The sequence below is a fragment of the Aethalodelphis obliquidens genome, unplaced genomic scaffold, assembly GCF_003676395.1.
Source record: "Aethalodelphis obliquidens isolate GAN/ISIS:26980383/991018 unplaced genomic scaffold, ASM367639v1 scaffold14, whole genome shotgun sequence".
Lineage (NCBI taxonomy): Eukaryota > Metazoa > Chordata > Mammalia > Artiodactyla > Delphinidae > Aethalodelphis > Aethalodelphis obliquidens.
Genome location: NW_020837958.1, coordinates 38,781,120 through 38,793,155, shown reverse-complemented (window position 1 = coordinate 38,793,155; position 12,036 = coordinate 38,781,120). Strand labels below are relative to the sequence as shown.

General features: G+C 47.5%; 1 protein-coding gene and 1 pseudogene across 1 annotated transcript; one reads left to right on the top strand and one right to left on the bottom strand.

Moving 5' to 3' along the window:
- The first annotated feature begins 1,215 nt into the window (after positions 1-1,215).
- On the top strand, positions 1,216-2,162 carry LOC113624662 (olfactory receptor 52B4-like; annotated as a pseudogene).
- Positions 2,163-3,723: 1,561 nt separating this feature from the next.
- On the bottom strand, positions 3,724-12,036 carry TRIM21 (tripartite motif containing 21). The gene is made up of 7 exons (XM_027115567.1): positions 11,968-12,036; positions 10,409-10,863; positions 9,813-9,908; positions 8,489-8,719; positions 5,749-5,771; positions 4,971-5,071; positions 3,724-4,676 (listed from the first exon to the last, which is right to left on the bottom strand). Exons 2-7 carry the CDS (start codon positions 10,814-10,816, stop codon positions 4,126-4,128), a joined length of 1,410 nt encoding a protein of 469 aa, XP_026971368.1. The 5' UTR covers positions 10,817-10,863; positions 11,968-12,036; the 3' UTR covers positions 3,724-4,125.

Sequence of the window (12,036 nt, the reverse complement as noted above, 5' to 3'; positions counted from 1 at the left end):
GCAGCCCTTAGTGCAGAGCTGCTCCTAAACGATCCGTCTCAGTCCTCCAACCTGCCTCTTTCTTTCCCCACCCTTCTTACACAGTACTGCCAGAGAGAGAGCGACCCAAAATGCAAACTGCACCATGCCATTCTCTCACTACAAACCCTTCAGTGCCTCCAACTGCTTCAACATAAATTCTAAATTCCTTACACTTGTACCCAGAGCCCTAAGTGATGTGGCCCCTACTTCACTGCCTGACAGTATTTCCTATCATTACGTGCCATGTCCTCCAGGCTATGGTAACCCTGAATCATGATAATTTTCCTCCAAACTCCATGTCCTTTCAGATCTCTGTGACTTTGTGTTCTCCCCTCCCGTCATGACTTTACTTGGCAAACTCTTACTTATTTTTCAAGGTTCAACTCAGGGTGGCACCTTTAGAAAAACTTTTCTGAACTCCTAGAAAACTTTCCATGTTTCCACAGCCCCTGTGTTTAACATTCTTCTACACTATCTGTATTGTAGAGCTATTTTGTTTAATTGTCTGTCTCCCCTCAAGTAGGTCCTCCAGGAGCCATGGTCCGTGCTCAGTGTGTTCAGTAAGGTTTGTTAAATTGATAACTCAGTTACCATTTGCCTTTTGAGGTGCATATCCCGTTCTGATGGTCAAAGTGGAAACTGCAGTGATATTCACAGCTCTCAACTGTTTGTAACCATCTGATGCTAAGAGCCTATGGCATTCTAGAGCTGGAACCACTCTCTTACAGATATCTAGTTCAACTTTAGTTTTAAAGTGATAAAAGAGAAACCCAGAGCAGGGAAGTGATTTTACTGAGATCACATAGCTGGTGAATAGAATGGCAAGGTACGCGGGCCTCTCACTGTTGTGGCCTCTCCCGTTGCGGAGCACAGGCTCCGGACGCGCAGGCTCAGCGGCCATGGCTCACGGGCCCAGCCGCTCCGCGGCATGTGGGATCTTCCCGGACCGGGACACGAACCCGTGTCCCCTGCATCGGCAGGCGGACCCGCAACCACTGCGCCACCAGGGAAGCCCTGGCAAGGAGTTTTAACCCATGTTTCCTGATATCCTGACCAGGTCCCTTTCTACTTCTCATTCAGTGAAAAGTGATCTGTTTCCACTTCCCCCACTCCAGCCCCATTCACCATTTTGGAAAGAGAGAAGAGATGACTGCCAAATCCCATATACCAACATCCAAATGACTCATCCCAGGCATGGCAACCCCCAACCACACTGGTACCAGCCATTCACTCTTCATTCTGCTGGGGATCCCTGGCCTGGAAGACCAGCACATATGGATCTCTCGCCCCTTCTTTATTTCTCACCTTGTTGCTGTCCTTGGGAATAGCCTCCTTGTCTTCATCGTTGTCACTGAATGCAGCCTCCATGAACCCATGGACTTCTTCCTCTGCATGCTGGCTGTGGCTGACCTCATCTTGTCCACTACCACTGTGCCCAAAGCCCTGGCCGTATTCCGGTTCCATGCTGGAGAGATTTCCCTCGATGGCTGTGCCGCCCAAATCCTCTTCATCCATGCCACCTTCATTGCTGAATCGGGAATCCTGTTGGCCATGGCATTTGACTGCTCTGTGGCCGTCTGTGACCCACTGCGCTACGTCAGTGTGCCCCGTTGTGAAGTAATCATAAGGGTTGGTCTGGCTGTGGTCCTGAGGAGCTTCTCTGTGATACTCCCAGGTGTGTTCCTGGTGAAGAGACCACCTTTCTGCCATAGCAATGTGCTACCACATACCTACTGTGAGCACATGGCTGTTGCTAAATTTGCTTGTGCTGACATTCGTGTCAATGTCTGGTATGGCTTGTCTGCTCTGCTCTCTACTGCCTTGCACATCTGGGTTTCCTATACCTTCATCCTCAACGCAGTCTTCCGCCTCCCTTCCTGAGGAGCTTGGCAAAAGGCCCTAGGCACGTGTGGCTCCCATCTTGGGGTCATTTCCATGTTCAACTTACTGGCATTTTTACCATAATCGCCCAGCAGTTTGGGCATCATGTTCCTGCTTATGCCCACATTCTGCTGGCAAACATCTGCATGTTTGAAGGGAACATCAAACATCCTCAACTGAAGGGAAAAACTTGCCACCATCATTTACATTGGTCAAACCCAAGACAGAGACACAGAGAAGCAGAAAAACTGATTTCGTAACCTACTCTTCTATTAAAAAATATTTCTCTATGACCCATGTTGGGTATACAGAATCCAACCCTCCCCCAGTACATCCCATTCATAGAGGACTGAGTTCTCCTCCATATTCTCTCCAGTGGATCAACCAAGGCACTGGTCGACTTTGCCAACTTACACTGATTTAACTCTGTGATGTTGTCTCTTGCCTGAGGACTCTGTTCTTTTTATCTTTCCATCAAAGTATCTTCTTTCTGTCCAATGTTGAGATAGACCATTACTCATTCTTAGAAACAACTCCTTTATCAATAGGCTCTTTTTAAGGTCACTGACATCTTTGTATAGTATCTAAGTTTTTCATGAAATATTTAGATGTGCTAAGGGCAATCTGAGATTCTATTTAGATAAGGAATCAGGGTTCCTAGAAGGATAGCGGCTCTCAGGCAGCCTACTGATGCTCAGGTGTAGAACTTCATTGTGCCAACCTTCAAAGCTTAAATTCGAGAAAGAGTTTGATGAAACCAGGTGACACTGTTACCTCCACCCTGGCCTTCACACCAGTAAGGGTTCAACTGGAGAAGGAGAACTAGCAGGAGATAAATATTAAGAGATTTACTTATTTATTGCAAAACATTCACATATGCAACAGTGGGAGCCGGCAAAGCAAGTTGTAAATCCGCAGGGCAGGCTATCAGGAAGGGGACGCTGGGACTCTTGGGCATGCGTTGAAGCTTCTGTTCACAAATGGAATAGCTTCTTCAGGAAAGCCTCAGATCTGGCCCTTAGGGACTTTCATCTGATTGAACATTAGGCCCACCCAGCTTATCTAAGACAGTCTCCCTTATTTAAAGTCAAATGATTATGGACTTTGATGACATCTACAACAATACCTTCACAGCAACATCTGGATTAGTGTTTGATTGAAAAACTGGGGGCTTAGAGCCTAGGCAAGTTGGCATATCAAAACCCATCACACCTGCCATTTATATTGATATGCCCTTTAACCAGCTCCACTAACAAGAAGATGTGGTTGGGAGATAATAGTGGGAATGGGGGAGCACATGCGGCTGGATACTTAACATGGCAATTGGAGGCACGCATAATTCAGCTTTTATTTTACCTTTTTTTTTTTTCTTTTGGCTGCACCACGGGGCTTGCGGATCTTAGTTCCCTGACCAGGGATTGAACCCGCACCCTCAGCAGCGAAAGCGCGGAGTCCTAACCGCTGGGCCACCAGGGAATTACCTCAGCCTTTATTTTAAAAGTGTGGCTGCTGGGCTTCCCTGGTGGCGCAGTGGTTGAGAGTCCGCCTGCCGATGCAGGAGACACAGGTTCGTGCCCTGGTCCGGGAAGATCCCACATGCCACGGAGTGGCTGGGCCCGTGAGCCATGGCCGCTGAGCATGTGCGTCCGGAGCCTGTGCTCCGCAACGGGAGAGGCCACAACAGTGAGAGGCCCGCGTACCGCAAAAAAAAAAAAAAAAGAGTGGCTGCGAATGGCTGTTTTTCTGTAGGCGGTGGGGAGCCACTCATGATCTGATGCGTGTATGTTGGAAAGATAATCCTAGATGTGTACGAGACAGGAATGATGGGATAGACTGAGGCCCAATTTATTTAGGAAGCCCTTTGCAAGATACATAGTAGGGATCTGACCAAAGGCCTAGAGATGGAGAGGAGAAAACAAAACTCGAATCACATAAGGAAGGCAGAAACATGTTTTAGTTGATCCAGATGAGTTTGGGGGCCAAATACAAGTAGCTTGTTTCATGGAGGGAATCATAAGGCAATGCAGGGCAGGAATATTGGTGTTGCAGGTCATTTGATATAGACCTCCGGTGACCTCCCTGCCAAAGTTTGCCTGCTGGCATCCTGACACCTCTGCAGAGACAAAGGTGGTTTGGAGTTCATGGGCAAAGGAGACAGGGCCAGTGGCTGAGAAGGGGAACCAACAGAGAGGTGCTGGTGTCCAGAGAGAGCCATCTGGATCCCTACCAGCCCATCGTCAGTGGACAGAGGGTCAGAGGGGCTGCATTTCTTCCTCCGTCATTGAAACCAGGATTGAAGAAGGGCCGCAGAGGTCCAGTGAAGGCACATTCAGAGAAGGTGTACATGAGGGAGCCATGGTCAGTGATGTTGTAGAAGGAAACAGTGCTGGCCTCATAGTCTAGGAAGATCCCAACTCGGCGTGGAGGCACCTGAAGGTGGAGGGGAGTCTGGGGGCAGGTGCCAGCCTCATAGTTTTGTTTGTTCCATAGCCAAATTGTCCAGAAGCCATTGTCGGGGCTGAGCAAAAACTGCCCCTTCCTCTTCACGGAGTCTCTACAAACCCCCAGGTCCCAGGCCTCCTTTCCCGTCACATCTACCTCCCAGTAAACTTTTCCAGAGTCAAAGCGCTGGGTGCCCAGGACCATAGGGTAGGTATCAAATCTCTCCTCGTTTTCAGGCACTTCCTGCTGGGTGTCTCCAAGCCTCACTTGTCTCCGATTCTCCGAAAGGACGAGCCACGCATTGGCTGTTTGTGGATCCAGAGTGACGTGTACTGCAGAGAGAAGACTACAGTCAGGCCAGGAGAGTGTGGGGAGTCAGTGACCCTGTGTCTGGTGGGGGGATGAGGATGAAAGGGTGACCCTGAGCCTCACTGGGTGAGGAAATGACCCCCTAGCCAACTCTGACCCTTGCCCTGACCTTTGAGGGAACCACCTTCCCTATTTCTGCCCCTGCCCCACCTACTCTGACCTGCCATCTCTCCGCCACCCCGGGATGCACTGTGAAGCCTCCTTATCCCCTTTCACTCCCCGGCAGGCCAGTCCCACAACCCTGGTACTGGCCTCACCTCCACATGACCTCAGCATCTTCTTAACCCCGGGCACATAGCACACGTTCCTCAGGTCTGGGGAGGTGATGTCCAGCTCCTTCAGGTTCCAAGACTCACTCCTGGGGGAAAAAGAGTTAGAGACCCTGACTCCAACTCCTACCTCACCCAATTCCTGTTGCTATAATCGCCTTCGGGGATGACTGATAATTAAATATAATGCAAATTTGCAAAAACACCTCCCGTGTTAGGATTCCTGAGGGTGAAGGGCAAAAGGAGGTAGGATTTAGTGTCTATCCAAGCCTTGCTGGCTACAATGGGCCTCTGCAGCACCTGGACAGTCTGTATCTCCACTCCGAGCCTGAGGTCACCACGCAAGCACATTCTGTTTCATTTTACATCAAGGTGTCTAATATAGGCTGAATCACTTCCACGAGGAACCTAAGGAGTCTCACCCCTATCGTGGGTCTTACCCATGGCTCTTTCTGGGAGGTTTGAAACTGGTTAGATTCTTTTTAAAGAAAGAGTCCCAGCAGGCTGTAGACTCAGAACTTCCCTGTTGGTCATAACTTCACTTTGTGAAGACGTTACAATCCAATTACTCTGGGCAACTCACCAACTGAGATGTCCATTAATTAGCCTTCTGAGACCAGAAAATATTTTATGGAGGATTGGGTCTTTGAGAATAGGGAAGAGGATGGGTATAACTTCAGTGCACATTTTCTAACTCAAAACCGTTTTTCACAGGTATATATGCCTCCTGCTGCCCCATCCTCTAACAAAGAAAACCTCTCCTTACCTTTCCAGGACACTTTTCACCTCCTGAGGAGAAAAGAGACAGAGAGTAAGATCTGGAGTCATTGGTTTACGACTGAGACTTCAGTCCTGTGGGTGATGCGATGCCACCCTGAGGTCCACAGGATACTGCTCTCTGCCCCATCCCTCTGGGCCAAGGCCCAAAAGATGCTTCTGACCAGCTTGGAACAAAAGGCGTGTGTGGGTGCTTGTGGGGGAAGCAGAAACCCAGCATGGGTGTGACTTACAGTTAGGGGAAGCAAGAGCAGCTTACAAACTCTGACTCAGAAGACAAATTAAAAAGACCAGATTCTTGGTGGGGGTGGGTGGGAGAGAAAAAAGGGGCAGAAATAGCCAGGCTGGCTGAGGCCCAGAGACAGTCACAGAGAAAGAATGGCCAAGTCAGCATGCACAGAACGCACAGAAACTGCCCTTATCTGTGGGCTTGCACCATTCGGGGAGGAAGGGCTGGCTAGTTAGAGCTCTGTCCTCTGCTGTAGTTAATGTAGCCCCCGTCACGTATGTGAAACCAAAACATCTGAGAATATTCTGTGGCAGGGGTTGGGGTCCTTACCTGGGGAACTGGCAGGCTCCTAGGCCCAGGCAAAAGTGCCTTAGAAAGCTCTGCTCAATGCTGGGCAGAAGCAAGATTTAGATAACGGGAAGAAGACAGGCTGCCAAGTCAAATCAATCCTGTGGGCTTTTCTGCACGAACCAGAAATGGCTTCATGACCATATCTGACCCAGAGACAGTGAAAAGGTGTGGGGAAAAGAGGAACCATAGAATGTTACAGCATAGAGGGACTTTTGAGACCATCTAGTCCAAAGGTTCCCAAAGTGAGGCAAGCATTATCATTGGTGGATGTGAGATGACTTTAAGTAGAACACACATCAATGAATGTATAAAAACTAGTTAAAAAAAATAAATTCATTGATGTGTGTTCTACTTAATACCTCTAACTATTCAGGTGAACTTGGTTAAGCTTTAGTCTCTCACTAAGTCTCTTCACATCTCTGCACCTTAGTTTTCTCATCTATGAAATGGGGATAACAGTAGCATCCAACTCATTGTGTTGTCATGAGGGACTAAACACCTGGCATGTTATATATACTATTTAAGAATTTGCAGTTATTAATATTGTTACGAAATACATTAGAAGAGGTATCAGTAACATAACACATGGCTACTATTGCTTAGGACAAATTTCTTTTTCTTTCTTTTTTTTGTATAACTTGTCTTGTTTAATTATTACTAAACTCCTATTAGGTAAGTACTGTTATTTATATTCCATTTACAGATTAGGAAACAGGCACAGAACAAGCAAAGTCACAAGGATAGCCATATAACTCAATAATTCGTGCAATTAGCATGTACAGCTAAGCTATATTACCAAATGAGAACACTGGCTTAGGCCAAATAAGGGAGAAACGAAGTCACATTTTAATATTTCTCTAAAATTCTCATTTCCTGGTCCTGATTTTCCTGGGAGGACAAAATTATGCTCACAAGGTTTAATTTTATTTTCTCAGTTATTTTACTTTTAGCTTTATTTCCTCATTTCCAATTTACTGTTTTTATGTTCAGTAGCTAGTTAATAATATAAATGACAATAAAATTAACTAACATTTATGCAACCACATACTGTATTCCAGGTACTGTTCTAAGCATTTTATATGTACTGAAACCGAGCAGGACCCTGTGTGGCTTTCCCAAGAGCAGACCCTTTTTTTTGTCCCATCTCTTTTTTCTTTTTTTTTAAATTGAAGTATAGTTGATTTTAATTGAAGTATAGTTAATGTTTCAGGTGTACGGCAAAGTGATTCAGTTACACACATATATATATATACATATCGATTCTTTTTCAGATTCTTTTCCATTATAGATTATTGCAAGATATTGAATACAGTTCCCTGTGCTATTCAGTAGGTCCTTGTTATTTATCTATTTTATATACAGTAGTGTATATCTGTTAGTCCCAAACCTCTAATTTATCTCCCACCCCCTTTCCCCCTTGGTAACCATAAGTCTGTTTTTTATGTCTGTGAGTCTGTTTCTGTTTTGTAAAATAAGTTCCTTTGTATTATTTTTTTAGATTCCACATATAAGTGATATCATGATATTTGTCTTTGAGGACAAATTTCCTTTTAAACTAAATTTATTCAGGTAAAAGAGTGAGACAATTTAAAGAAAAAAGTAACATGCTCAAATCATTTGGGTAGTTCACAGAAGTAGCAGAAAGTGTAAAGACGATAAATTTATGACTAAAGCCTGGGGAACCCCTGTTATTTAGCCCACTCCCTCCCCCTTGTTTCACAAATGGAGAAATTAGGTCTAGGAAAGGAAAATGACAACTTAGGGTAACAGAGAGAATTGGTGGCAGGGCTGGGGCTGGTCTACCGTCTCTCTGAGATATGTAATACTCTAATATCCATTTAACATATGAGAAGCCTGATCCTCAGAAAGATTAAGGTACTTTCTCAAGGTCATGAATCTGGTATGTATTAGAGCAGGCACTTAGCAGAGATGTCCATTTCTTTTAACTGCTGCATGGAATATTCCCACCTAAATTTGTACCTTTCCATGCCTTGAATGCAAACCACTCATGGGTCTGAATTCCAGTTTGTTTTATTTAAGAAAACTCCAGGGACCAAGTCTCTGTGTGCTCTGAAGGTAGCCCTGAAGAGCTCTGGCTTTTTTCAATTACTCCTTGAATCTCAGAGGGGAGCCCGTCCTCAGGCCTCACCTGCAGCAGTTCCAGCGCTGAGCCCCGACTCCTCCTGTCTAGTTCTGAGATCAGCTCCTGCAGGGCCTGGCTCTGCTGGGCCAGGCTGGCCTCGGTGGCCCCCAGGACTCTCAGCTGTTCCCTCTCATCCTCCTCCAGCTTCTGCAGTTGCCTCTGCTCCTCTTCAGCCAGGAAGTTTTTCTGTCTTACAAACTCTTCGTGAATCCTCAATTTGTGTCCCTCAACCTTCCCCTTTGGTGTCAATGGAAAGAAAAGAGGTGGGGTTTTTTTTTATTTTTTTTTATCATAGTCTCCTAAGCTCTGGGAATGGAAGTGCCCATATCTATTTCTATTCCTGGAAGACTCACCACTCTGGCTCTGTCTGGGAATAAACACACACATCTACAATTTTGCTGGGGAGGTGGGGGGGCTGAGGCTCCTGGGACTAAGAGGGGAACAGGGCTGCTGGGGGTGCACCATGGCTGCCCTGCAACCACAGCGGCATCCGCCTATGGTATCGGAGATTTCCTCAACCTCCTTCAAATCGCCACCCAAACATGACCCTTGGTCTTCATATCTCAGTGAGTAACTGAGGGAGTAACATCTGGCCCCACTGCCAACAACCTCGCAAAGACAGGCTCACAACCCCGTTCCTAAGTTCTGGGGAAAAGGAGTCTTTGGGATATTCTTGGCTTGCTCTCTCCTGCTTGTAACTGGAGGGTCACTCGATGACACAGGATGACCCCTTTTGCCACCACAGCCTGACTCACCCTTCCCCGGTCCCAAATCTTCCTCTTCTGGGATCTCCTGGCCATGAGCTCCTTCCCCTCCCTTCTAGTCCCTGGCATGCCCCGCCTCCTAATTCCTGGTGCAGAACAAGCTGTAGCTCTCCATTACACTTGGACCAGTGATCTGGACATGGTCAAGCAACCAACTGGTCAGACTGTTTTTCCTACCTTAGACCTTGATGGTTCCCTTAAGCCTGTTCCTCACAGCCCGTGTCATTTCCCGACGGGCCAAGTCATTGGTATCTCTCCTGGGATTCCTCCGTCCCAGACACTGAGGCTCTGTGCTGTCATCTCCAGAGACTGGGCTCAAGGAGAAGGAGCTTCAGGGTGTGTCTTGTCCCTCAGCAGCTTCTCTTAAGACTCTCCATCTGATTGGGAGCTCTCTTTGAGCTCCACCCTTTTTTATTCCCCTCCCTCAGGAGACCTAGGGGACAGCTGGTTCTTGGGGAGTGAGATATAGGGACTGGCATAGCTATGGTTAGGGCTCTCTTGAGTCCAGGACCCTGGACCCTCCCCAGGCTTCTGATCTAAGATTCCCTTCAGGACATGACTCTTGCCTTCCAGGCTGCTTTCTTCTTTGCAACATCCACTTCCAACTTCTCAGTCAACCTCTGCTTGTTTCTTAGTTTCTGTAGTGCCCCCTGGAGCTTCTCCTGCAGAGAAAGATAGCAGGTTAATGCCCACTCAGATCAAGAAGTAAGATGCGGTGGCATGAGGTGGGGGAAGATCATACTGATTCTTAGAAAAGTCTGAGTGCAGAGGATGAGCAAGAACTAGAGTCTGTTTGGGGTAGGAATGCTGTGGATGGGAAGACTTTGGAAAAAGCCTGATGTTTCTTACAAAATAGAGCCACACTGTTGGGGTAGTAGGGATGGGGGCACTACTCATTCTTAATTAACCAGGAGGCCACAGGGAAACATGATCCATGCAGCATTTTCCCATAGCATATACCCTGCTCCTGGGGAATGAGAAAATTGTGCTGAGCTTGCAATTCTCCCCTTAAATAAGACACAGAAGGCAGGAGACCCCCATCCTTTCCCCATCCCCTCAACTCCACAGGTGACTCTCTCCCATTCCCAGCCCTGGGGAACAAAGCAGTCATCAAGGCCCTATCTGCTTTCTACCCGTTCGTGCCTCCATGCTAAGGCCTCACCTGGTACTCCTGAGCTGCTTCCTCAATAGGGACCATGGGGTGGTCACGGTGTTTCTGGGACTGGGAACACACCCAGCAAAGGGCCTTCCCATCTTCCTTACAAAATAGGTGAAGTTTCTCTCTGTGCACCACACACAGCTCCCCTTGTGTGCCCTCCTTGGCATCCTGGCTGATTTTTCTAAGATTCTCCACCATGTTGGCCACCTGTCGATTGGGCCGGAGGTTCCGGAGCAGGAAGCGGTGCCGGCACACAGGACAGACGCTGCCCCCAATTTTCCCAACCTCGGAGATGCATTCCTGGCAGAAGCTGTGACCACATTCGATGCTCATGGGCTCCACCATGGGATCCAGGCAGATAGAGCACGTGACCTCCTCCCACATCATTGTCAAGGGCACTGCTGAGGCCATAGGGGTAATGTTCCTATTAAGCACCACTGGGGAGATCTTCCAGTAGCCTAGTGGGAGAGAAGAGGAAAGGAGGAGATGAGAAGAGCTGTGTGAGAAAAGCAAGACAATTCAAGGGAAACCACCAGGGAGAGTGAGCTGGAGGGGGTGAAAACAAGAAAAGAAAAGGAACTCAACCTGAATAACAAGAGCTTCTCCTCCACAGTCTGGTTCACTGATCCAGTCAGACAAAAGGGGAAACTGAGTCCCCAAAAGAGATAGCAAAAATTGTTGAGAACCTGAGATACTGCTGCTTACAATTTGACTTTCATCACGTCCATCCCTTCTTAAGCCCTCAGTGCTCAGGCTTTACCTGTCCATCTTCCATCTCAGGCCACTGGTCTTTGACTCCGTTGACAGCTAATCCTAATAGTAGCGACCATTTACCATGCACCTTCCATGTGCCAGGTGCTACCTACTTCACATAGATCTTCATTAAGTTTTGCAATAATGGCAGGAACTATCTATATCTATCTATCTGTAATATGAATATATATAAGAATATTTATATTTATTCTTATATATTCTCATAAGTATGTATATATATCTGTATGTGCACATATGTATATGTGTATATACATATGTGTATACACACACACATACACACAAATGTGTGGTTGGTTGAGCACTCCCTGGGCTCTTCTCTCAGCTACTCTGAACCTGGCACCTGTCTTCGTTTCTTCCAGGGCATAGACCCATACGTTTCTAACATTCTAAGCAACCCTGTCCCTCTCACCTCCAGAGGGGGCCTTTTGGGGATAGGAGTCTCAGGGATTGCAGAACCACCCCACACCGGGCTCCCCTGGACCACCCTCCGAGCTAGGTTGCCATCCTAGTTCTCCCAGTTTCCCTGGGTCCTTCATCCCAGCTCAGGTGCCGGCAGCAGGGCAGCCCGAGTTCATTCTTGGAAGTCAGGTTCGCAGCCCAGCCTCCACCCAGGCAGCAGGGGAAGAACTGCTGGGTTAGGGTTGAGGGAGACCTGCTGCGAAGGGAAAACTGAGATCGAAGGCTCTAGGGGTGGGAACTGCTTAGGAAGGGGCTCTTCAGATCTGGGGAAGGGGAGAGAGGTCCCCAAGGCAGGGCTGGGGTACCTCCGTCTAGCCAAATTCACTCACCTTTTCAAAGACCTTAGCAGGTAGTAGCCGGCTCCCTGTTTCACTTTCGATTTCCTGTCAAAGACCCGT